Below are 26,758 nucleotides of genomic sequence, written 5' to 3'. Positions count from 1 at the left end.
GGACGCGAGCTCCGGCGGGGCCCCCGGACCTGGGGGAGGGGGACGTCGTGCCTTTACCATTGTGGCGGCGGCGGCGGCGGTCCCGGTCCCGGCGTCTGTGGCTCTCCCCCCCGCAGCAGGGCCCGGCGCTTCCACTTCCCCGGGTGCCCAGGAGTGAACATCCGGGTCAGCACCTCCCTCCTCCCGCTCCGGGCAGCCGCCACCTTCCTTCCCCGCCCCGGCCCAGCCCGGGCCCGCCCCCCACGCAGCCGGCTCTCGGCCAATGAGCGCGCAGGGCCGCAGCGATCGCCAAGTAAGGAGCGCGGCACGGGGGGAGGAGCGCCGAACGGGGAAGTGAGGGGCGGGGACTGCGGGCGGAACGGGGCGGGGCGCGGCGGCCGCAGGATGGGTGGGCGGCCGCAGGATGGGTGGGTCGCCTCAGGGCTCGGGGCGCGGGGTCGGAATGAGGAGTGGAGGCAGGAACCCGGGCCTGGGGGGTACGTTCTACCCGCAGCTAGACCCAACGCCCGGCCCTGTGGATGCAGCAGCGCGGGGCGGCACAGAGACGGTGCCCGTCGGCCTCCGGGCGGGGATGCGGAAGGCGCTGGGTCTGGGAGGGGTCAGTCCCTCCCCGCCCCACCCGGTGCACGCGCTCGCTCTTGCGGCGCACCCGGAACTGGTGCGGCCCGCGGGGCAGGCCCATCCCGGAGAGATAGAGTAGTAAGGAACCTGAGATGGAATCCCAGCACTGCCACTTGCTCCGTGTGGGACCTGGAGCAAGTCGCTGCACCTCGACCCGATCTCTAAAAAAGGAGCCTCGGCCCACATCACTCACTGAGCACCTACCACATACCAGGCCTTGTTTGAGGCACCAAAGATAACAGAGGTGAACAGGACAGGACATAAAGATGCTCTCACAGCTACCTGCTACGGGAATGCTGTGAGGACCACACAGGTAGAAATGAGAAAACCCGGGGCAATAAGTGTTAGATGTTAAGAGTATTTTTACATTTGCTCCAGAGAACCCTCCCATTTGCCGAGTGGGGCTGCCCCATTCCACAGAGTCACTCAGAAATTTTTTTTCTCTTCGTTCAACAAATATTTGTTAAGCTTGGTCTAGAAGGCAGGAGGCCTGGGATGCTAGCCCTGCTAATAATAACTGCCTTCCCTAGTTTGCTCTCTCTCCCTTTTGTGAGATTCAAATCAGGTCACCCGTGAGGGGATTGTAAACTGTAAAGTGTTGTACAAAAGACAGGAAGGAGCACCACGAGCCAGGCCATGTCCTAGACCCCCGTCTTCAGGTAGCTCACAGTCAAGTAAAAGTTGCCACCGGCATAAAGACGATACAGGTAAGCACCACAAGAATGATTCAGACCTGTATTACGGGAATTCAGAAAAGGGCGTGGCACTTTGGAATTTTCACTTGGTAAGTATTTATTGAGCATCTACTGTGTACCAAGCACTGTTCTAGGCTCTAGGGATAGAGCAATGAACAAGACCATCCGTGTTGTTGCAGAGTTTGAACCGGGGGAGGGGAGACAACCAGCTACTAAGTAAAAATAGAGATGGGGAGGAAAAATCAGAGTGAGGGAACGGGCAGGCAGATTAGCAAAGTGGGGCCAGCAGAGAACTAACATTTGATCAGAGGGAGGCACAAGGAACAGCAGGGGCGAAGATCCGATGGGGACAGTCCCTGGTGTGTCGGTGGCACAAGGAGGCAGAGGTGGCTGGCCCAGACTGAACAAGGGGAGAGCCCCAGGAGCTGAGGTCAAAGAGGTGCAGAGCAGTGACAGGATCTGGCCTGGCCTTTCAAAGGATCAGGAGATTGCTGTGTTCTAAATGGACTGTAGGGGGACTAGGGCCGTTAGAAAGCTCTTTCTGTATTGAAGGCATTTTTTATTTATTTCAAAAGCACTTATATGAGGCTTTCTATGTGATGGATGTTGTTATGCACTTTACAAATAATAACTCATTTAATCCTCAGAGGCCCGGGGAGGTAAAACCAAGGTCACACAGCAGAGAGACGCAGATGCTTAGTGGGCATGAGAAGAAGAAAGGAGTTGGATGATGCTAAGATTTTTCGCGTTATCAACACTGGAAGGATTTGCCATTTATTGATCTGTGGAAGATTGTAGGGGGAGGAGCAGGGGTTTAGGTGTTTTTAGGGGGAGGAGCTGGTAACAGTCAGTTTGGGGCAAGTTATGTTTGAGATGTCTTTTGGAGATTTAAATAGAGATGTCAAGTAATCAGATACGAAAGTTTGGAGTTGGTGATAAATTTATGAGAACTGTCAGCTAATAAATGATATTTTGAGGTACTTAAAAGCACGAGACACCTAGGTGAGCTCACTTAGGAGATCCAACGTAGAGAAAAGAGGTCAAGAAGAGAAAGAGGAACCAGCAAGGAGCCTAAGAAGGAGTAGTGACCTAGGAGGAAGGAAGAAGACCACGAGAAGGTGGTGTCCTTCCTGGAAGCTAAGAGATAAAAGCATGAAGGAAAGTTTTGTGAAAGAAGTGACATTTGAACTGTTTAATTGAAGAAAATAAGATTGAAAGGAAGCCTTGCTATTCAAAATGCATTACCTGTATTTTCTCATTTAATCCTCCTTACAACCCTATGAGGGCAGTGCTGTCATTTCTATTTTACAGATGAGGAAACTGAGGCACAGAGAGGTTAAGTAACCTGCCTGAGATCACACAGCTAATTTTTTCAAAGCCAGGCAGTCTGGGACCAGAGCCCACACTCATAACCCCAGGTCTGATTTTGTTGCTCCCCTCCTCAAAAACCTTTAAAAATTAAGTTCCCACATAATAAGCAGGCTCAGGACCAACCCAGAACTCAGAGACAGGTTACTCCATCTCTCTCACACATCCCCATTTCTGCTGCTTTTGATGCATCTGCTGCATTCTTGACTGTCTGGCATCCTCAGCTTGCTTATAGCCCTATTCCCTCAACATTTCAGCCTGCATGGGGTTCATCCTGGTGACCTTGCCCCTCCTTTATCCTCTGCCTCAGCTCATTCTATTAACTGGCAGATTCTTTTGTGTTTCATAGTTCAAATCCCAAGACAGGATCCAGTTAACTCATCTCATCTTTTAATGATGACATCTCATTGGACGGGTCACTGGCCAGCCCACAGATTGGCTGCCCACAGGTCAGATCCCACCCCTTGACCATTCAACTGTTGCTGTGAGCATGGAGGCATGTGGCATTAAACACAGCTGCCTTTGAGGGCCTGTGGGTAGGAGGCAAACGCCATTAATATTTTTAGTACTGTTTCTTCTTTCCTCTTTCCAAAACCTAATCTCCTTGAAGTTCATACTATCATATTTTTCAACCTGCCACTCCTCCTTTTTCTCATGAACTGACCTCCACCTCACCTCCTGCACCTTACTTTATGACTTGAGCATCCGTAAGCATAATCCATGAGATATCTTATTTTTTTCTTTATTTTTAATTGAAGTATAGTTGATTTACAATGTGTTAGTTTCTGGTGTACAGCAAAGTGATTTAGTTATACACATAGGTATTCTTTTTCATTAGAGTTTATTACAAGATATTGAATGTAGTTCCCTGTGCTATACAGTAGGACCTTGTTGTTTATTTTATATATAGTAGTTTGTATCTGCTAATCCCAAACTCCTAGTTTATCTCTCCACCCCTTTCCCTTTTGGTAACCATGAGTTTGTTTTCTCTGTGAGTCTGTTTCTATTGTAAATAAGTTCATTTGTATCATGTTTCAGATTCCACATACAAGTGATATCATATGGCATTTGTCTTTCTCTGTCTGACTTACTTCACTTAGTAGGATAATCTCTAGGTCCATCCATATTGCTGCTGCAAATGACATTATTTTGTTCTTTTTTTTTTGGCCGTGCCACACAGCATGCAAGATCTTAGTTCCCCGACCAGGGATCGAACCCGAGCCCCCTGCAGTGGAAGTGCAGAGTCTTAACCACTGGACTGCCAGGGAAGTCCCTTGTTTTTTTTGGTGGCTGAATAATATTCCAGTGTGTGTGTGTGTGTGTGTGTGTGTGTGTGTGTGTACCAGATCTTCTTTATCCATTAATCTGTCGATGGACATTTATGTTGCTTCCATGTCTTGGCTTTTGTGAATAGTGCTGCTATGAACATTGGGGTGCATGTTATCTTTTCAAATTACAGTTTTCTCTGGATATATGCCCAGGAGTGGGATTGCTGGATCATGTGGTAATTCTAGTTTTAGTTTTTGAAGGAACCTCCATACTTTTTTCCATAATGGCTGCACCAATTTACATTACCACCAACAGTGTAGGAGGGTTCCCTTTCATGAGAAATCTTATTGACTTCTCACCAATTTCTTCCCCACCATTGAGTCCCCCCGCCCCCAAATACCCACTCCCATGGTCTTAAAGCAGACTTATTCTCACCAGGAATTGCACTATCTCAGAAAACACAATCACAGAATCTCAAATCTGACTTTAACATCTTTACTGCAGTATCACACACAAGCATTTCTTCAACCTCATCCAGACCTGCAAATCTTTTGACTCTGCCAGATTTTTGCATTTATTTTCCCACTGGTGCTCACTTCTCTCCTCACCCACTCAGTCATAATCAATATACTCACTTCCTTGCAAAACCCCATAACCCCTTTGCCCCTCTCTTTTCTTCTAGCTTGCCCAGCTCTAGTTAAACAAAGCTCTTCCCCTACTCTTTACCTGTCTCAGAATATCTGAATATTGCTGGAAAATTAAAACTGGCAGATGTCACTTTAAGTTGATGTCCATGAATTTCAACTGAACCCTCAGTCCTGCCTAGCCTTCCTACTGTATTTTCCTGCTGTATTCAATTCCCCACACTCTACAAGGATGATTTTTCAATTGTCTTCCTTTGTCCCCTTCTCATCCTTCACTCTAAGCAGATGAGCTTGCCTCATGCTTCACAGACATGATAGAGTCAGACAGGAACCCTCTCCTCTACCAAAAATTCTGCATCTTGCCCAGGTTTTCTGCCTTCCCTGCTTGCTTTTTTTAATTGAAGTATCGTTGGTTTACAATATTGTGTTAGTTTCAGATGTACAGCAAAGTGATTCACTTATGTGTATATATATATGCCTTTTTTTCAATTCTTTTCCATTACAGGTTATGATAAGATACTGAATATAGTTCCCTGTGCTTTTTTTTTTTTTTTTTCCCCTGTGCTTTTTTAAAAATTTATTTTATTTACGTATAGGTGATTTTCAATGTTGTGTTAATTTCTGCTGTACAGCAAAGTGACTTCATTGTACATTCATATACATTCTTTTCCATTATGTTTCATCACAGGCTATTGAATATACGTCTAGTTCCTTACTCTGGATTCCCTTCCTTAGTCACTCATTTCTCCCCCATCCTGGATCATTCCCACCTGCTTTAAAAAATGCCCCAATATTCTAAAAAAATGTTTTTAACAACAAAAATCTCTTTGATCCCACATCTCCCTCCAGCCACCTCCCCCATTTATTTGCTCCCCTTAGCATCAAAACCTCGTGTGAGTTCTCTGCAGTGGCTGTTTCCACATCAGCTCTGGTTTCTCCTTAAATCAGTCTGGCTCGAGTTTCTGCCTCCACCTGTCGATTTGGAAACTCCATGTTGCAGAAGCCAGTGGTCACTTCGGGGCCTTGTCTTACTGCTGACCTCTTGGTATTATTATTTTTTTTAATATTTATTTAGCTGTGCCAGGTCTTAGTTGTGACACGTGGGATCTTCATTGCCGCGTGCAGGATCTTTAGTTGCGGCATGCAGGATCTTAGTTAGACGACCAGGTATCGAACCCGGGCCCCCTGCACTGGGAGCGCAGAGTCTTAGCCACTGGACCACCAGGTAGGTCCCTGACCTCTTGACATTATTACAGTTGGCCGCTCTCCTCCTTGTTACACCTCTCTTGGGACTCAGGGTTCCTCTGAGTTCCCTTTGATGCCTCCGCTTCCTTTGCTGAGGACTCAGTTCTGGGGTCCCTTCTTTTCTGTATCTAAATGCTCTTTTAGTCACTGTGGGTCTTCAGCACCTGGAACATAATAGGTGTTCAGTGAAGGTCTGTGAAATAAGATAATAGCATCCGCATCATAGGATTATTGCGTGAATAAGTGGACCAAGAATGAATAATAAAGTAGTGGCAACTTTTAATTGAGTGCTTACTATGTGCTAAGCTCTTTTCTTGTATTATCTCACTGAGTCTTCCCAACAGTCCTTTGCACTAGGAATTCCTATTATTACCATTCTTTAGAAGAGGAAGTTGAAGCTTAGACAAATGACTTGCCTAAGTTCACACAGATAATAAGTGGACAGGGAATTCCCTGGCGGTCCAGTGGTTAGGACTCGGTGCTTTCACTGTCGAGGGCGCGGGTTCAATCCCTGGTCAGGGAACTAAGATCCTGCAAGCTTCATGGCTCAGCCAAAAAAATTAAAATAAAAACCTTTAAAAAAAAATAAGTGGATGAACCCATCCTCACTTTGGTCTTTCTGACTCAAAGTCAATTCTCAGAATCACTAAATTGAGATCATATGTAGGAAAGTGCTTTGTAAATAGCAAAAGACGATGTTACTACAGTACATAGCAGCACACAGCATGGCAACTTGCACATAGTAGGTGCCCATGAGTGTTTGCTGAATTGAGGCAGGGTGGGAGGAAGTCCCGCACCAAATAGTACCATCACCCGAGGAAGGAAGAAGCAATCTTGAGGACCTCAGAGACTCAAGTCAACCTTCCACCATACGCTGAATCTTTTGTGATGCTCATCAGCTAATTATAAGACGCGTAAAGTGGGCATTACCCAGACATTTGCCCAACATGGTTTCTATCTTTCCTCCTTCAATTAAGTCTCCACAGCTGGAACTGTTGGGTTAATAAATGCACAATCATTCCAGGGGGCTGGGGCTTGTTTAGCTCCTAAATCACCTCTGATTTTAACAGGCCAGAGCGTGCTCCCTGAGGTGGGGATCTTCTCAGATTACTAACAGTGGTTTTAGATGTTTTACTGTGTGTCTGGAGATAAGAAAGAACCCTAGAATTAGCCAACTTTTGACCCCTCACTACACTGAATTCTACAGACAAGGGGTTTAAACCATATCTGTTTTTAAAAATTTTATTGAAGTATAGTTGATTCACTTTTTTTCTTTTTTAAATTTTATTGACCATATTCCTTGAACATTCTACCTCCACATACTAAAGTTCTAGTGGGATTCAATGTAAGGATCTTCATTAGGAAGAGTACCAGGAGGGAAGATACGTCACCTGGTAATTCCATCTTCCCCATCTTCAGCCGGGTTAGTGGTCTTTTCTACAACTTAACCCTTCCTCATTCTCAGATGTTTAGTTTGCGTGGAGTTGAGCCCACCCCCAGCTCCTGAGGACAGGATCCTGATTGACTGAAGCCAAAGTGTGGCCTTGGTTTGAGGATAGGCCCTTGACCTAATTTGGGCCACAGTGCTCCCTGTAGAACACTAATTAAACTCTGCCTGAAGGGGGATGGTCCATCAGGTAAATGTGGGAAATGCAGTAAACAATATTCCTGCTCGGGGATTCTGTTTTTTTTAGGAACGTCAATTATCCCATCTCTCCCCAGATTGTTGAATTACTCCCTCTCAACTAGATGATTACTGTGGTTTTAAACATGCATAAGTGTCTCATATGTTAAAAAAAAAAAAAGGAAGAAAGAGAAAGAAGGAAAAAGCCTACATGGATCCCTCTAGCCCACCACCCTATCTCCTGTCTTTCTCAGCTACAGAATTGTCAGTATTTCCTCTCTCCACTTCTACTCCCCCTTCTATTCCGTCCCTCCTCCACAGAAATGACCCTCAGGTCACCCCTACCTCCATGTCGAAAAGCGCATGGACGTGTTTCAATCGTCAGCTCCGTTGACTCCGCAGGAGTACTTGACACTATTGGTCACTTCTTCCTCCTTAAAGCACTCTGGTCCACGGGCTTCCATGACATCGCGTGACTCTCCTGGTCTCAGTCCTACCTCTCTGACTGCTCCTTCTCCGTTCTTTGCAGCCTCATCCTCTTCTACGCAACCCCTAAATGATGGGGTTCTCTCCTCCTCTGACTTTGCGGCTTCTCCTTAGACAATTTCATCCACGCTCACGGCCTCAGTTACCAGCAGGCCTCAGTCACGTCCCCACTCCTGGAGCTGGCAGGGATGGGGACCCCGTAATGGGGGAGGGGAGCTGTTTCCCACGTAATGGGGAGGGGAAGCAGGGTACTATTCACAAAAGAAGGAGAAAGGGAGGCTGAAGAGCAGAAAAAAAAAAAACAGATGGTCACTACAAGCATGCATTCTGGGTAATCTCATGCAAATTATCAAAACAGGCTCCTTTTGGGTCTCAGAAATTTCTCATCATTGGAACCCTAAGCAGGACTGAGTACAGGCCCCCAAAATGCTGATTTCCTCTGTAGACAGAACACTGTGTGGTTTGCAAAGGAGGCAGCCTCGGCTAGACCACTAAGATCAACTTTTCCCACCCGCAGCATCCTGAAAGAACACGTAGCAAGAAGGTGGAGGGAGACAGACCACTAGCACTCCACTTCTTTTAAACACACCCCATAGAGACACATATGTAGAGAACAAACGTATGGACACCAAGGGGGGAAAGTGGCAGGGCGGTGGTGTGATGAATTGGGAGATTGGGATTGACGTATATACACTAATATGTATAATATGGATAACTAATAAGAACCTGCTATATAAAATAAATAAATAAAATTCTAAAATTCAAAAAACAAACAAAAACACACCCCAAAGTCATCAGTGCCAAGGGGGTGCTTTGTCTGAGGTTAGACATCATCCTCTCAGGGCTTTTGTTTTTGCTTTTCTTTTTTTTTTTTTTTTAATTAATTTATTTTTAGTTTGGGCTGCATTGGGTCTTCGTTGCTGCGCACGGGCTTTCTCTAGTTGCGGCGAGTGGGGGCTACTCTTCATTGCGGCGCACGGGCTTCTCATTGCGGTGGCTTCTTGTTGCGGAGCATGGGCTCTAGGCGCGTGGGCTTCAGTCGTTGTGGCTCGCGGGCTCTAGAGCGCAGGCTCAGTAGTTGTGGCACACGGGCTTAGTTGCTCCATGGCATGTGGGATCTTCCCGGACCAAGGTTCGAATCCCTGTCCCTTGCATTGGCAGGCGGATTCTTAACCACTGCACCACCAGGGAAGTCCTGTTTTTGCTTTTCTAATAGGTACCTGGAAGAACTCACAGCTGCCTTCTGCTGGACTAGAAGTATTTGTATCCTGACCATCTGCGAGGTCTTGCTCAGAGTTAGAGAACAGCTTCTCAAATGTGGGCCAGCTGTTGGAGCTTTAATATGCATATTTGGGAGAAGTCATATTTAGTTTATTATGCCGGCCGACCAGCTGCCCACTAGGCTTGGGATGACCTCTACAATGCATCTAAGGCTAACCCTTCAGACTCAGAAGAATGGTCACCTCTTCCTTCATGCAGTATTTTCTGCCTGTCCCCTCAAAAGCTGAGTTTGGGGCTTCTTTCTTTGTGTGTCTGTGGAAATGCTGTACTAGGTACACCTTTTCACTTGTAATTTGCCCCTACTACTCTCTGGGCTCCTTGAGGCAGGGACCATGAGTCACATCACAAACAATTAGGACAGAGCTGGAATATGGTGCCCTATGAATGAAGCCCATTGTTCTCTGCATCTGTGTCTCTGTTTCTGCCCTGCAAACCGGTTCATCTGTACCATTTTTCTAGGTTCCACATATATGCGTTAATATACGATATTTGTTTTTCTCTTTCTGACTTAACTTCACTCTGTATGACAGTCTCTAGATCCATCCACGTCTCTACAAATGACCCAATTTCGTTCCTTTTTATGGCTGAGTAATATTCCATTGTATATATGTACCACATCTTTATCCATTCGTCTGTCGATGGGCATTTAGGTTGCTTCCATGTCCTGGCTATTGTAAATAGTGCTGCAATGAACATTGGGGTGCATGTGTCTTTTTGAATTATGGTTTTCTCTGGGTATGTGCCCAGTAGTGGGATTGCTGGGTCATATGGTAGCTCTATTTTTAGTTTAGTTTTTTTTTTTTTTTTTAACTTTGGGTTTATTTATTTATTTATGGCTGTGTTGGGTCTTCGTTTCTGCGCGAGGGCTTTCTCCAGCTGCGGCAAGTGGGGGCCATTCTTCATCGCGGTGCGCAGGCCTCTCATTATCGCGGCCTCTCTTGTTGCGGAGCACAGGCTCCAGACGCGCAGGCTCAGTAATTGTGGCTCACGGGCCCAGTCGCTCCGCGGCATGTGGGATCCTCCCAGACCAGGGCTCGAACCTGTGTCCCCCGCATCGGCAGGCGGACTCTCAACCACTGCGCCACCAGGGAAGCCCTATTTTTAGTTTTTTAAGGAACCTCCGTACTGTTCTCCATAGTGGCTGTTCCAATTTACATTCCCACCAACAGTGTAGGAGGGTTCCCTTTTCTCCACACCCTCTCCAGCATTTACTATTTGTAGGTTTTTTAATGATGGCCATTCTGACCTGTGTGAGGTGATACCTCATTGTAGTTTTGATTGACTTTTCTCTAATTAGTGATGTTGAGCATCTTTTCATGTGCTTTTTGGCCATCTGTATGTCTTCTTTGGAGAAATATCTATTTAGATCTTCTGCCCATTTCTTGATTGGGTTATTTTTTTTTTTTGATATTGAGCTGCATGAGAAGTTTGTATATTTTGGAGATTAATCTCTTGTCAGTTGCTTAATTTGAAAATATTTTCTCCCATTCTGAGGGTTGTTTTTTTGTTTTGTTTATGGTTTCCTTTACTGTGCAAAAGCTTTGAGTTTAATTAGATCCCATTTGTTTATTTTTGTTTTTATTTTCATTCAGCTTTATTTTTTGTTCAAGTGAACCATTGGAGTGCAGAGCATACGAGGACCTTGTTGAGGCTGTTAACGCCTCCGACCAGGCTAGACATGGTAACCTATTTATCTAAGGCAATCAATGCCACTGTAGTCAGAAAGACTCCATATTTGGGCCAGAAAGGAAAGCAAAGGCCAAAGGCAGAGGAGTGATGGCAAGTATTCAGTTTGGTAGGTAAAGTGACTAAGTGGAGAAAATGAACCACCAAGTCTAAAGGTAGGCACACTGAGAGCGAAATGCACAGGGGAAAAGTTCAGGGCATGGTGGGACGGGTGGTTCAGCACAGAGCAATGCCAGTCGTGATGGGACCCATTTCTAATATTCATCGTGCTACCTTCTTTATAGCTTAAAACTGCCAGATAGGATCAGACATACTTGGTCTGAGATCCTGTAAGATCTGGCCCAGTTTAAAACCTGTATGAGAAAACTCTGATCACCAGAGATATCTCTCTGTCAGGCAGCATTGCCTGGACAACTGGCATGGCAGTTCTGTTAGGCTTTATCTTGATGACCTTTTGTTCTCTGCCCCACACTACTCGTGATTGCTACAGGTATGTAGCACTGCCAAGCTACAGGGTCACCTTTTCCATTTCCTCTTCCTGGGCTCAAGCACTGTCTACATTTCCTAGCCTCCCTTGAGTTAGGTTGTGGTCATGTGATGGGGCTGTGACGAATGGAATGTGGGAGGAAGTGAAATGGGCCACCTCCAGGTATGACCATCAAATGCCCCTTGGGACCTACCCCGTACTCTCCCTCTCTCTCTGTTCATCAGCCAGCCGAATGCAGAGGCTCCAAGTTGGAGGAAGCCTGTATTCCATTCAGGAGAGTCTACTGAAAACATCCAGTCAGACTGTATCCTAGGGGGAAAATAAACCTTTGCTGTAAGCCACTAAGCACTGAAGCTTGTTTCAGCAGCTAGCACTCCCCTGACTAATACAGGTCTAAAAAGCTACCCATGATAGCTTCCAACATAGCAGAAAATGATTGGGATGATAATATTGAAGCAGGATTTCCATGAATGTGTTAAGGTTCCACAGGTACCTCAAGGTGGAGCCAGTGAAGATGGACAAAGGTCACATCACTACAGAAAGGTGAGCCAGGATTTGACTGGAGTTTTGTCTGATCCAAAAAGCCTATCCTTTTTTTCACTTCTCCACATTACCCCAAACAAGGAGGTGTTTAGATGTTTTGAGTGATGATCATAATGATGACAGACTCTAGGAGTCTGTGTAATTTACTCCCTGGCATATTTGTGCTACATATTCCTGCAGCACGTCTACCGCTTCCCACAAGCCAGTGAGGTTGGATACAATGACATCCTGTAATCTTCATTTTTATATTGACATCGTGCCCAGGTACTCAAAGGAGGGTAGCTAAAATTATTATTTTCTCCAGCCTGCAACCTAAATGTTTACCGGTCTGGTAGAAGCCTTTGGGGACCATGCCATAGAGGTATATAGGTCTTCCTTCTCCTTGTACTCCTTCCTTCCTGTCCCACCCATTCCAGTCATAAGCTGGGCTCCACACCTCTTCTAGCTGAATAATTGCATCTTCTATCTCTCTGCAATGGTGAGAGAGCAGGTGACTGAACCTCCATATTCTAGTTTCCACATCTGTAAAATGGGTGCATGATACCTACCATGTACAGTTGTCATGAGGTTTAAATAGGACAGGCAATAAGTTGGTGGCATATCATGTGCGCTTTGATTTTATGGATGGTCCCCTCCCCTGCCCCCAACCATCCTCACTGCTGTTACGGAACATCAGACGGTTCTTGGTATTTCGTAAATACATGTGCCGGTCTTACTACATTGTGTGTGTGTTTTATGCCTGGTTATGTCAGCCTTGTATATTTTTGACCTTAAACTCTAAATAGGCCGAAAACCCATGGTTGCTAAATATTTATCGGTCCCAGGTACCATACAATTCATTCATTATCTTCAACCACAATAAGAGATCATTGAGCACTTTCTATCTTATGAGCTGTATGTAAGGAGGCTCCTGGAATAAGAGTCTGTTTCTGCCCACAAAATCCATCAGAGGTGATTTTAAATATGTAAATATTTATTTATTTGGCTGCGCCGGGTCTTAGTTGCGGCACGCGGGATCTTCATTGCCGCGTGCAGGATCTAGTTCCCTGACCAGGGATGGAAGCCAGGCCCCCTGCATTGGGAGTGCAGAGTCTTAACCACTGGAGCACCAGGGAAGTCCCCAGAGGTGATTTTAAAGGCACAGTGGCTTATTCTTCTTCAAAATAGCTTTTTAAACATCTGACTACGGAAATACATGCTCATTGTAAAAATTATAGATACAACAGCAAAACCAGAAAATTATCCAAGGAATAATCACTGCCATCTTTTTAGAACCTATCCTTCTAATCTTTTTCCTTTCCATATACATACATGTTTTACAAAAATGGGATCATACTGCATGCACATTCTTGTTACCTGTTTTTTCTTACCTGAGAACATATCATGAATGTTTTACATGTATTAAAGATTCTCCTGTGGCACAATTTGTAATTCTAGTTTAGTATCCATCGTATGGATAGATGGTGATTTTTTTAAAGCAATCCCTTTGTATTGTACAGTTTGGTTATTTCCATTCTTCCACCATTATTAGCAACAAACGTCTTCATATGTATTCCTCTGCTCACATCCCTAATTATTTTCTTAGAACCCACAAGTAGAAGTTTGCTTCACAGAAAGAGCACACTATCCAGGCTTTTCCTAACCATTGCCAAGTTTTCTATTAGAAAAGTCCTACAAATTCACACTCCCACCAGCAATGTATGAGAATGCTACAATAAAGGCTGTTGGCCAAGATGATGGTTATGAAAAAAATAATCAAGAAGATAAGTATTTGCTAAAGGCTCTCCCCACGCCAGCTGTGTTTATTTGTTGAACTCTATAGCCATGTTCCTTGGACCAAACACTGTAGGTTCTTTAGACTTTTAGTTTATTTAGTGCCTCTTTCAATACTCTGAAACTTTGACCCAAGTTTTATCTGAAGAAAAGGAGAATTCTGGTAAATATGGTTTCCAGTTTGGAAACTCAGCCCAAGTACTTCCATCCCTCATCTCAGCGTGGACCACCTCTGTGGTTTTAACTGCTGGGAATCAGTTAGAAAGTGCTGCTGCTGACTTGGAGCTGAGAAAAGTGCTTAAAAGAAATGAAAGAGCTGGTCTAGGGTGAAAAAGTCATGTTCCAAGGTACAAAGGAAAACCAATAACAACCCAAGGGTTTGGAGTTTCATTTGACCTGCTCTGATAATATCACTATGGTGATGGTCTCCATAAACAGTTGCAAAATAGCAAGATGAAAAAGAACGAGCAAGTTCCACCCAGGCGATCTGGAGTTATTTTAGGGATCAAGGCAATGTCATCTGGGGTAAATATGGAATGCAAGGTCTGTTCTTTTAATAATCATCCCCTTCTTTTGTGAGGCTGAACAAAGGCCTGGCACGTCAGACGTTTGGGCTGAAAGCAGCACTGACCTAGTGTCTTCGGGGCTCAGGAGAAAGCACAGCCAAAGGAATGGAAATAATGGTTCATAACACATGCTGGGATGATTCTTCTCACACCCTTGGCCTCTGAGACTGCTGAGCCTGATGTAGAGTCCAAGGGTGGAACAAGGGTGATGTTCTCGGGAAGGGCTGGCCTGGTTGAGAGGCTGGGATGGGGACCCCAGGGAACTGAGCTTGGTTGTCTGCCCCTGACCTTGATTCCTGGGCCAGAGGGGGTGGAGGGAAGCATCTTCACGTCCACAAATCTGTCTCTGGGGCATTAGCATCTGCTGCAGATGACAACTGCCACTCCCATCCTCATGCTCTTCTCTTTGAACCCCTGACTCAGCCAGCTTCAGTCCGAAAAGCAGAACTAGCTATTTTTTGCACTAAAAAAAAAAAAAAAGTCAGGCAATACAGTTGCTGAACTCCTTCCTGACCCTGAAACTCTTACTCTTTGCACTTAACCCCTTGCTCTCCCCTTATTCTTTTCGCTTCCTTCTCTTCTAGACTCCTAGATTGCAAGCTCCACCATCATCTCTAGCGAAGATCTTCAAAGGAAAGGGTTGTTCTGCGGCCACGGAGGCTGGAACAATGCCTGGCACACAGAAGGTTCTCCATGAGCGTCAGCTGATAGGAAGTGAATCCAAAACCCCGTGCCTACCCTGCCGTGGACATTTCTCCAGCAGGTCTGAGATGATGGCTGTTTGTTTATTCACTCCTTCAGTCAATATTTATTCACCACCTGTGGGGAACCAGGACCACTTCTGGGGACTGGGGCTACAGGGACGAATGAGATCCCAGGGCTCTGTCCGTATGGAGATGACACCCTTGTAGACCCTAATAGCTGAGGGGTGAGCACAGCTGCCATCACAGAGCCTGCTCTGACCATTGGACATAAACTCACCCTTCCGTTTTATTTTTCTTCCCAGAACTTATCATCACAGGGCATATTATACACCTGTTTGTTTGTTTGGCTGTGACACGCGGCATGCGGGATCTTAGTTCCCCGACCAGGGATCGAACCGGTGCCCCCTGCAGTGGAAGCGCGGGACCCTAACCACTGGACTACCAGGTAATTCCCTACTTGTTTGTTTTTTAATCCGTCAGCCTTCTCACGCAAAAATGTATACTCTTGGAGGATAATTTATCCGTGGCATTCACTGCTGAGTCTCCACAACAATGCCTAGCACACAGTAGGCGCTCAACATATACATGTCAAATCAGTTTGTTCAATGTACTCTGCAATCCTCTAGAAGAACTTTCTAGCAAAACTCTCCAGGGAATGAGCTAAGAAGACCTCTAGAGGGTCATAACAACAGATTACAACCGTCCAGGGCCTTACAGTTTACAAAGCAGGGAGGTGCACTGGGGTGAGCACGGGCCTTCACCTTTCAGAGCCCTGATTTCCTCCTTGTAAAGTGGAAATAACAACACCAGCCTTTGGGGACTGTTGTGACTGATGGAAGAGGTGATGGGTGTGAATCGCCCCACCTGGCACCTGGTACTTAACAGGTGCTCCACGCTTGAGAACTGGGCACTATTGTTTCTTTTATTTTTTTTTAATAAATTTATTTATTTATTTATCTGTGGCTGTGTTGGGTCTTCGTTTCTGTGCGAGGGCTTTCTCTACTTGCGGCAAGCAGGGGCCACTCTTCATCGCGGTGCGCGGGCCTCTCATTATCGCGGCCTCTCTTGTTGCGGAGCACAGGCTCCAGACGCGCAGGCTCAGTAGTTGTGGTTCACGGGCACAGTTGCTCCGCGGCATGTGGGATCTTCCCAGACCAGGGCTCGAACCCGTGTCCCCTGCATTGGCAGGCAGATTCTCAACCACTGCGCCACCAGGGAAGCCCTATTGTTTCTTTCTTATTGGAGCTTCTCAATTCCGTGTGGGCATTATTATTCTATCCCCACTTAATCAACAAGGAAAGCCCAACTCACAGAGGCTTAAGAATTTGCTCACGGTAGCTCAGGCAGGACTAGAAGTCCTCAGAGGGACAGAATTCCCTATATTTTAGTGCCTTACCTGTCACCCCGGGGCGGCCAGCTCTGGCAGGAAAGCACATCGTGTAAATCCTCTTATTTCCTCCTCCGCCCTCACTTTGATGTTCCCCATTTTCAGTATGTCACCCATCGCTGTGGGAAAAGAAGAGCTTTGGAGAGAAGCAAAAGCCAAAGGGGAAGCTTGTGCATTTGGTTAGTAGGTGAAAGGCAAATCCCCCTCCTGCCCACCTCTCCAGCCCATTCTGTAGCTTCCCCCAGTGCCTCCCCCGAGTCTCCCCGTAGCCCGCATTTCTCTAAGCCTTAGGGAGCCTCCACGTCCCAGCGTCTAAGTTGACAGGGATTCTGGTCCAAGCAGGTGGGATGGGCCATGAGACTCATTAGCATAAATCAGGAAATTTCTTGCAATTGAGAGGTCCTCAGAACACTGACTAGATTATAAACACTACTAGTAATTGAACTTTCTAAAAAAAACTATAATCTAAAAATATTTATAATAGTGTTATAATTCATGAACATCTCCTAGATTCCGGGCATTGTGGGAGGCAATTTACAAATACCTGACAACAACCTGAAAGGCAGGTATTATTATTCCCATTTTATAGATGAAAAAGTTGAGACTCAGGGAGATGAATGATCTTCTCAGAGGTCATGTAGCTACTAAGTGATGGAGGCCCAGGATCTAAACCCAGGTCTGCCTGCCTTCAAAGCTCATGTTCCTGCTCCACAAAATATGCAGGGGCGGGGAGTTAATGTGCCTTAGGACACCTGTCCCGCCAACCCTCTGAAGAAAATTGGAAATATCCTAAAAAATACAAAAATCAGTGGATGGTTATATGAATTATATAGAGTGAGTGTAACCTGTAGAATATTTTGCAGTTATTGAAAATTACACACAGAATATGATGACACAGAAAAATACTTGTGATAAATGGAAAATGTAGGATACAACATGTATATCCATGGAGGTTATAATTTAAAATGTACGTCCACTACATAAATGAGCATGTGAAGTATAAACAAGCATGTGCAAAAGACTGAAAGGAAATATATAAATATAATCACAACTGTGTGGTGGAATTTAGAGGGATTTTTCCCCCCCTCTGGTTACTAATCTTTCTGTAATGTGGTTAAATTACTTTGCAATTTACATATTAAAAAAATACTCTAAGACAGTCTTCTCTGAAGTCCTGTAGCTTTGCAATAGAGCACATACACCAGCATGCATTGGTTTTTTTTTTCATTGAAGTATAGTTGATTTACAATGTTTCAGATGTACAGCAAAGTGATTCAGTTATATATATATATATATATATATGTATACATATATACATATATTTTCTTTTTCAGATTCTTTTCCATTATAGGTTATTACAAGATATTGAATATAGTTCCCTGTGCTGTATAGTAGGTCCTTGTTGTTTATTTATTTTATGTATAGCAGTGTGTATCTGTTAATCCCAAATCCTTAATTTATCCCTTCCCCTCCTTTCCCCTTTGGTAATCATGAATTTGTTGTCTATGTCTGTTAGTCTATTTCTGTTTTGTAAATAAGTTCCTTTGTATCTTTTTTTTTTTTTAGATTCTACATATAAGTGATATCATGTGATATTTGTCTTTCTCTGACTTACTTCACTTGGTACGATAATCTCTAGGTTTCAGAATACATTGTTTTAAATTGCTAACTAGAGAGATGACTTTCCTTTACCAACTGCTCCAATCCTGGAGTCCCCCTGTCCCCTGCCACTTATAAATTGTAGCTCTTCCTGCACATGTTCCTGGCCAAGCAAGCACTGGGTATTATCCTCACCCACATCTGTGTTTGCTAATGCCGTGCTTTGGTCTAGAGCTGCTCTGTTCAATATGGTAGCCATTGCCACATGTGTATATTTAAATTTAAATTAATTAAATAAATACATAATTGAGCCCTTCGGTCTCACTGACCATATTCCAAGTGGTCAACAGCCACATGCAGCTAGTGGTTATTGTAGTGGACAGCACAGATATAGAATGTTCCTATCATAGCAGAAAGTTCTATTAGACAGCACTGCTCCAGCATCTAGACTGAAGACCATTTCTTTTTTTTTTAAATTAATTAATTAATTTATTTATTTTTGGCTGCATCAGTCTTCGTTGCTGCGGGCGGACTTTCTCTAGTTGCGGCAAGAGGGGGCTACTCTTCGTTGCGGTGTGCGAGCTTCTCATTTCTCATTGCGGTGGCTTCTCTTGTTGCAGAGCACGGGCTCTAGGTGCCTATCCCAGGACCAATCACATTGGAAGAAAAGATTGGCCTAAGTCACTGTCCACCACTGTACCAACAGGGGCAGTGGCTGATGGCTCCATTAGAACCATGGAAGGTCAAGAAAAGGCAGTCACCAAATAGAAAAAAGGATGGAGCACACAGAAACAATGGCAGTCACTGCTTTAACCCCATCACTGTTATTTGCACTGGGCCTACCCACACGCTAATCTCATTAGTTTTCAAAATCATCTCAATGAGAACAGTAATAACAATACTATCTCATATTGAGAGCCGAGGTACAGTGGCACGTGCTTTTTCTGTGCATTATTCTTTTTTTTTTTTTTAATTTATTTATTTTTATGTATTTATTTTTGGCTGCACTGGGTCTTTGTTGCTGCGCGTGGGCTTTCTCTAGTTGCGGCGAGCGGGGGCTACTCTTTGTTGCGGTGCGCAGGCTTCTCATTGTGGTGGCTTCTCTTGTTGCAGAGCATGGGCTCTAGGCGCGCGGGCTTCAGTGTTGTGGCACGTGGGCTCAGTAGTTGTGGCTCGTGGGCTCTAGAGCGCAGACTCAGTAGTTGTGGCACACGGGCTTCGTTGCTCCGCGGCATGTGGGATCTTCCCGGACCAGGGCTCGAACCCGTGTCCCCTGCATTGGCAGGCGGATTCTTAGCCACTGCGCCACCAGGGAAGTCCCTGTGCATTATTCTTTTTTTTTTTTTTTTAATTATTTATTTATTTATCTATTTATTTATGGCTGTGTTGGGTCTTCGTTTCTGTGTGAGGGCTCTCCCTAGTCGCGGCAAGCGGGGGCCACTCTTCATCGCGGTGCGCGGGCCTCTCACCATCGCGGCCTCTCTTGTGGAGCACAGGCTCCAGACGCGCAGGCTCAGCAATTGTGGCTCACGGGCCTAGTTGCTCCGCGGCATGTGGGATCTTCCCAGACCAGGGCTCGAACCCGCGTCCCCTGCATTGGCAGACAGACTCTCAACCACTGCGCCACCAGGGAAGCCCCCCTGTGCATTATTCTTGATCCTCATGCTTGTGCTTGTTCTTCGATAATGTTGGGCTTGTTTTCTTACTTTGGGTAGAAATAGCAGATCTTGTTTCCTGGACACTCAGACTTGACCTTCCTAGGTTCTCCATGGTCTGTTTCCCACAGCTGGCCCACCCCTTGCATTATGCTCCAGAGTAATTCAAGTCATCCACGTATTAAACATCAAATCCTTTGCCCTCAAGCCTATACTCTCTCTTTGGGAGTTAAATGAATAAGACATTCACACACAGGATTACTCGTTAGGTTGGGCGCCAAGGGGCCAGTTCTAAACCAGAACTTAAGTCTACGTAGCCCAGCCTGGGGACTGGACAGTTGACCAGAGGCTGGACTGGATGCCCTCTAGAGGGCCCTGGAGAGCTGAGAGGTCTGTGATTTAATGGTCAGGGGAGAAGAAGGAATGTTCCCGAGCCATGGCTTCTCCTTGAATTGAATCCAGCCTACACAAGAGCTGCTTGGGGCCCAAGTTGTCTAAGTAAACACTGATTCCTTGACGAGTTTCCAAAATCGGGAATAGAGCAACTGTTTGGTTTGAACAGGCTGCGCTCTGTAAACCACTGCCTGCATATCACCAGGGCCCCATGTAAATATTTTAGCTACAGATTGGAAGAACACAACTTTTTTTTTGGAAATCCCATCACTTTGTTGCTAGGCTTATAATGAATTATATGTTGTCTCTGTTGTTAGACTTAAAATGAATGTGTGTTATTTCTATTTATTGGGAGGTCCAATTCTCTAATTTTATTATAAGCATCTTAGATGTGTCTCTACTGGGACTGTTAGGGTTTGGGGAAAACCCAGTAAATAACATGCCACTTTTTCCTGCTTGAATTTGGAACAAAATGAAGGGAAGACAGGAATCAAGTAGGTAGAGATGAAAGAAATTTTATTACCATTAAAGCTGATAATGAAAACGTTGGCTTTTGGTGTCTGACTAAGGGGCCTTCTAATTCTTCACCCTAGAATTAGGCAGACTTAGCCACCCAGTTTGAGATGGCAGTGGACAGGAACAGACCTGTGCCTCAGGGGTAGAGCCTGCTCCTGTTGGACTTACGGCTTGGAGGAGCAGAAGAAGATGTGTGTTGCTAGAGAGAAGCAAGGAGGAAGGCACTGAGCTGAGCATGTCCAGTTCCTTCTCCCAAACCTGCCAATCAGATCGTTACTCCTCCTCCTATGGACAACAGTAAGAGAAGGAACCAAAAGCCGCTGACATGTTACTTTGATGGACCTCCTGCCTCATGGAAACTTGAAGCCAGAGAAAAGGGGGTTCACACCAAAAGACACTTTGATGAAGAATAAGGGCAAACTGAGGACCTGGTCAAGGACCCCCCAGACACAGCCTCTTGGCAGAGAAGATGACCACTGCTTGAATCAGGAAGCAGAACTTGATCTTGAAGAGATAGTTTACCTTCAGGCATAGTTGCAAAAACACTGGTAATACTCAGGCCACATTACTGGTAGAAAAACCGAGACTCAAAAGCATTGCTCCAGTCACCACAATTGACATCATCTGCCAAGAAAACGTCACCCTCTGCCCAACAAAACCTCCCTCTTGACTGTGGCAGGCAAGGCCTGTGCTACCTAAAGAACAATGCATCCAGTGAAAATTGGCATCGTGAATTTCAAACCTGGTCCTTTGTGTGTTTCCTCTCTTGGTTGTGTGGCAGGATAGGTTTCCCTGGGCCCTGCGCTCTCTCTGCTCCTTTCCATTCTCAACCCTGGAAGGAGATGAGAAGGCAGATCTTTTATCATAATAATGCCACAAAGATCTACAAGAGCCTATTAATATTGGTAAGACAGAAATAAGTCTCTTTAGCCTCAATCACAAGGGGTTGTGGCTCGATGGAGCCAGAGGCCCTGGGGGGGGCCAGGGGTAGAAGATGAAAGAGGAGGCAAAGTGGGGAGAAGGTACCAATGCAGAGAGCACAGGAATAGCGAAGATGTTTTACATCATCGTCTTGATGTTGAGAATGTTTGTGATTGGCTGGGGAACTTCCTGGGAGTGGACTCCACCTGCTTGCCCTTCCAGGGGTTGGTGGGCATAAGGGCAGGGTTTTACTTAAATGGCTTCATCATCCTCAATTATCAGTGGCCTCTCTACCACGTTCCTCCCTCCTCTTTGATTACCAAGCCTTGTCCCTTCTTTATCTGGAATGTCTTTCTCTCATCTATCTCCTCATTTCTACTTCCACTGCTCTCACCTCTCAATTGAAAAACCTTTTTACCTAGACTTCCTGCCTTTTTCATTTCCCTTCTGCACCTACTGTTCATTTCCTACCAGACTGATCTTTCTGGAAAACAGATCTGATCTGCTTAAGGCCCTCTGTTATTAAAAAGTCTTTGCTCATTCCTTGTCGCCTATAAAATAAAGTCTAAGATCTGAGATCCTCTGGCAGGCATTCAATTTATTGCCCACTGTGGTCATTCATTCATCCCATACACAAAGACAAGTGTAGCTAAGCAAGTATGGAGTGTGGGATCAGAAAGAAAGAGGTTGGGGGTAAATTGGACAAATGGACCAGTTTTGCAGGACACTGGTGGGAAGGAGAAATCATCTGGTATTTTTAATATTTACTGCGTCTTCTTAAATGTCCAACCAGAGGGGAATGGTGAAGTGATTTATGGAGCCTCTGCTTATATTATATACTTACAGTTTAAAACTACATTTTACAGTTCAAAACTAGAGTGATATATTGGACTTCCCTGGTGGCGCAGTGGTTAAGAATCCGCCTGCCAATGCAGGGGACACGGGTTCGAGCCCTGGTCCGGGAAGATCCCACATGCCACGGAGCATCTAAGCCCATGCGCCACAACTACTGAGCCCGCGTGCTGCAACTACTGAAGCCCGCGCGCCTAGAGCCCGTGCTCCACAACAAGAGAAGCCACTGCAATAAGAAGCCTGCGCACCGCAACGAAGAGCAGCCCCTGCTCGCCACAGCTAGAGAAAGCCTGCGTGCAGCAATGAAGACCCAATGCAGCCAAAAATAAATAAATAAAATAAATAAATTTATGTAAAAAATAGTGATATAAAAAACAAAACCAAAAAATGGGGTGATATGTATTCTAAAAAACTCATGGTATATTCATAGAATAACAAGCCATCTAAAAATAAGATTTTGAAGAATATTTAATGAGATTATAATATAAAAAAGTAGAATAAATATTATTATATTATATCCATGAAAAGAAAACAGACTAGAATGTATTACAAAAACATACTAGTGTGTGGTGGAATCACAGGAGACTTTTCGTTCTTTACACTCTTCTGTATTTTTCAAATGTTCTACAATAAGCATGTATTATTTTTATTTTAAATCAGAAAAGACTATGTTTTCAAGGTTTGTAATAATATGAGGAAATGTAATTTGTTATAATGTTAAATTTTAAGAGCAAAAAAGCAAAATTATGGAGAGCTCAACTATGTTAAAATTTTGTTTTTAAAAGGTAGAGGGAAATATACCCAAATGTTAGCAGAGGTTGTCTTGGAATATTTTCTTTAATATGCAAGTATTATTTTTATTCTGTAGGAGAAAACATTTTATTCAAAAATTTATCATGACAGTGTATCATATTATTCAGGTTTCTCCACAGAAACAGAACCAATAGGATGGATTTATTTATTTGTTTGTTTGTTTATAAGGAATTGAGCCTCACAGTTATGGAGGCTGGTGAGTCCCATATCTTCGGTGTGGGCATTTTCATTTATGGCAGGCATTGTGCTGAGCATTTTACATGTATTACTTCATGTCATCCTCATTATCACCGTTTATAATATAGTCTGCCATTTATTCCCATATTCCAGGGAGGGAAAGTGAGGCACAGAGAGGTCAAGTAACTCTGCCAAGGCCACAGGGTCAGTGAGCAAGGGAATCAGGACACCAGACTGGGCCGACTTCTCCATTAGACATAAGAGGCACATTGCATGAGGTCCATGATATTTTTAGGGGCCCACACATTGTTTTAATTTTCATTTATTTTATTTTATTTTAAAAATTTATTTGGCCGTGCCGGCAGCTTGCAGGATTGAACCCAGGACCTTGGCTGTGAAAGCGTGGAGTCCTAACTGCTGGACTGCCAGGCAATTCCCAATTTTTTTTTTTTTTAATTTTTTAATTTATTTATTTATGGCTGTGTTGGGTCTTTGTTTCTGTGCGAGGGCTTTCTCTAGTTACGGCGAGCGGGGGCCACTCTTCATCGCGGTGCGCGGGCCTCTCACTATCGCAGCCTCTCTTGTTGCGGAGCACAGGCTCCAGACGCGCAGGCTCAGTAGTTGTGGCTCACGGGCCTAGTCGCTCCGCGGCATGTGGGATCTTCCCAGACCAGGGCTCGAACCCGTGTCCCCTGCATTGGCAGGCAGATTCTCAACCACTGCGCCACCAGGGAAGCCCCCAATTTTTTATTTCAAAATTGAGAGGAAAAAAATGAATATAATGATAATAAATATATAACGAATTTAGTCTGGATTTGATTCATCCTTATTCCAACATAGTCCTAAAATATGATTTTAAATATTTTTTTTGGAAGGAAAGGCCCACAAGGGCAGGAGTGCCTCCAGACCCCCTAACTCTAGGCCCCTGCGCTTAAACTATTTATGGCTCACCCCCTCTCCGAACCCTAGTTAACCCACTTTAAGCCTGGATGTCTCTGTGGACTCAGACAAGTCACCCTTTCTGTGCCTCAGCTTCCTCCTCTGTAAAATGGGAATCATAGCTAGTGCAGACTCGTCTACAGCTGTGGGGATGCCCTGAGTGTACGTGCACGACACACAACACCTTAGCTACGTGCCTGACGCTCAGTGAGGGCTCCGTAATGATTAGCCACATCTGACATCATTTCTCGTTGCAGCTCAGGGTCTGGAGTGTCCACACCCCGCAGGGGCTTCTCTGAGAGGCCAGCTGGCTGACAGCCTCGGCAGAGCAACACCTCTTCAGGCCCACCAGGAATTCCACGGCATCTCCACAGCAGCCTTGGGAGAGATGCTGATGAGTTCTTCCACCAACCAGGGGAAAGCCACGCTTATAAAAGCTTCCAGGCCTCAGCGATAATTTCTCCCCTTTCCACACCCCTCCCCGCTCCCCTGGGCCCTTTCCCATCTTAGCTCTGTTTCTGCAGGAAGCAGGACAGAAAGGACTTGGTTTGATGCAAGTGAAGGAGAGAGAGCAATGACTTGGAACTCTCAGGAACTGGCTTTGCAGCCCAGCTCTGCCAAAACAAGTTTGGACAAGTCACTCAACCTCTCAGCCTCAGACAAATAACAGGAACAGACAATTAAAGTAGGAATAATACTTGTGACCATTATTAGTAGTAGAAGTGTAAGGGCTTTGGGGTCAGAGTCCTTTGGGTCAAATCATGGATTCTACCTCTTGACGGTACCTGACTTCACTCCAAGTCTAAGTTTCTCATTTGTGAAATGGGGAACAATAATAGTACCTCAAAGGGTTATTGGGAGGATTAAATGAGATAATTAGATCTAAAGCTCTCTGCAGCAAGGGCACACAGTAAGTGCTCTATAAAGGTCAGCAACGGTCACTTTAATTATAATTGTGCCTCTTCATGAGCCCTATAACATATAGTCCAGATTCCCAACTACACACAGTAGGTGTTAATGGATAGCTGTGGAATGAATAGATGAATGAATGGATGGACGAATGAACAAACTCGCCATCACTTTTGGCCTGGGACTCTTCTTCATGCCTAATCCCCTTTGACCTAAATGCAATAGAAATTTTAGCAGCTTCAAGACTTTCAGTCTTCTTGTTTTTTCGTGACTGGATGAGGCAGTTTAAAATATGTCTGCAACTCTGACACTCCCTTCAGAAGGTGGACCCTAATTCCCCTCCTTGACTATGAACTGAACTTAGTGCCTTGCTTCTAACAAATAGAATAAAGTAGAAGTGACAGTGTGCAACTTTTAAGACCAGATCATAAAAATCATGGAGGTCTCCCTCTTGGATCGCTTGCTCTGGGGGAAGACAGCTGCCATGTCATAAGCATGCTCAAGCAGCTCTGTGGAGGGGTACATGTGATAAGGAACTGAGGCCTCTTGCCAACAGCTATGTGAGTGAGCCATCACGGAAGCAGAGCCCCTGGCCCCAGTCGAGCCTTCAGATGATGCAGCCCCAGTCAAAGATTTGACTGCATCCTCATCAGAGACTCTGAGCAAGGACCACCCACCTGAGCCTCTTCCAATTTCCTGACCCAGAAAAACCATGAGATAATAAGTGCTGGGGTTTTTTAAAAAATATATTTATTTATTTATTTGGCTGCATCGGGTCTTAGTTGCAGCACACGGGATCTTCATTGTGGCGTGCTGGATCTTTAGTTGTGGCGTGTGAACTCTTAGTTGTGGAATGAGGGATCTAGTTCCTTGACCAGGGATCAAACCCGGGCCCCCTGCATTGGGAGCACAGAGTCTTAGCCACTGGACCACCAGGGAAGTCCCAATAAGTGCCATTTTAAGTGGCTATGTTTGGGGATAATTTGTTACAAAGCAACAGATAATAATATACTTTGTATGAATATTCTTGATAAAAGTTTGAAACAAAGGCTTTTCTAATAATACTTGGCTCTTGGAGACTTCTGACTGTTCATTCTACATAGTGTTTTAACACTATTCAGAAAGCCTGAACCCACACTTTTCTTGTGACATTACTATTACTAGACCATGCCTGTTAACTAATTAAGGACCCTTCCCTGCCTGGGATCTCAAGTGGGCTGCATCCTGACATCTGTTGTACAGCAGCCCTCAGTGGGATTGGCACCATTGGATCCCTGGCTGGGAAGGAAGAGTCAGACTCAGTGATAAGCAGGCTTCTGTCCTGTCAGTAGCTCATATTTGAAAGCATCATATTATCAATTTCAGGAGGGTCCATCTCAGAGAGACTATTTCCTTACTGACAGCTCCCATGCTGTTTTAACAGCAGCTAATCCCTTCACCTTATTTGGAGACAACTTCAGAACCCTTTCCCTGGCTAGCCAAGTCTCGGCACTTGCTGGAGAGAACTGTCAGAGGCCTTTGCATCTGGGAAGTCTCTGCCTAATGTGGAAAAGATCCTGGAAAGAGTGTCTGTGACTGATCAGGTTGAGGGCTCAGGGCTGATAA

At 45.0% G+C, this 26,758-nt stretch overlaps 1 protein-coding gene and 2 long non-coding RNA genes across 10 annotated transcripts in view; 1 reads left to right on the top strand and 2 right to left on the bottom strand.

The window, feature by feature from the left end:
- CAPZB (capping actin protein of muscle Z-line subunit beta) overlaps positions 1–403 on the bottom strand; it is a 136,811-nt gene extending 136,408 nt beyond the window's left edge. The window contains exon 1 of one of the 2 annotated variants that reach the window (XM_082449463.1): positions 58–403. In XM_082449463.1, the coding sequence (XP_082305589.1) occupies positions 58–60 (3 nt within the window). In that variant the 5' untranslated portion in view covers positions 61–403. The remainder of the gene's footprint in view (positions 1–57) is intronic. The other variant, XM_082449462.1, reaches the window with a different exon arrangement.
- Positions 1–26,758, bottom strand: part of LOC309655098 — a 219,636-nt gene that overhangs the window by 138,833 nt on the left and 54,045 nt on the right. The window contains exon 2 of the long non-coding RNA XR_014260619.1: positions 19,420–19,618. This is a non-coding gene — a long non-coding RNA (uncharacterized lncRNA). The remainder of the gene's footprint in view (positions 1–19,419; positions 19,619–26,758) is intronic.
- Positions 5,161–25,559, top strand: LOC309655065. 7 transcript variants are annotated; one of them, XR_014260597.1, is made up of 5 exons: positions 5,161–5,822; positions 7,171–7,265; positions 11,887–15,051; positions 15,295–15,437; positions 24,502–25,559. It is a non-coding gene; the product is annotated as an uncharacterized lncRNA (long non-coding RNA). The 7 variants fall into 7 exon arrangements; XR_014260598.1 differs by having other exon boundaries at positions 5,161–7,265; XR_014260599.1 differs by lacking the exons at positions 5,161–5,822; positions 7,171–7,265 and adding an exon at positions 16,485–16,558 and having other exon boundaries at positions 10,027–15,051.

Source organism: Balaenoptera physalus (genome assembly GCF_965194825.1).
Source record: "Balaenoptera physalus genome assembly, chromosome: 1".
NCBI classification, from domain to species: Eukaryota; Metazoa; Chordata; class Mammalia; order Artiodactyla; family Balaenopteridae; genus Balaenoptera; species Balaenoptera physalus.
This window is presented reverse-complemented; position numbering and strand designations above follow the sequence as displayed.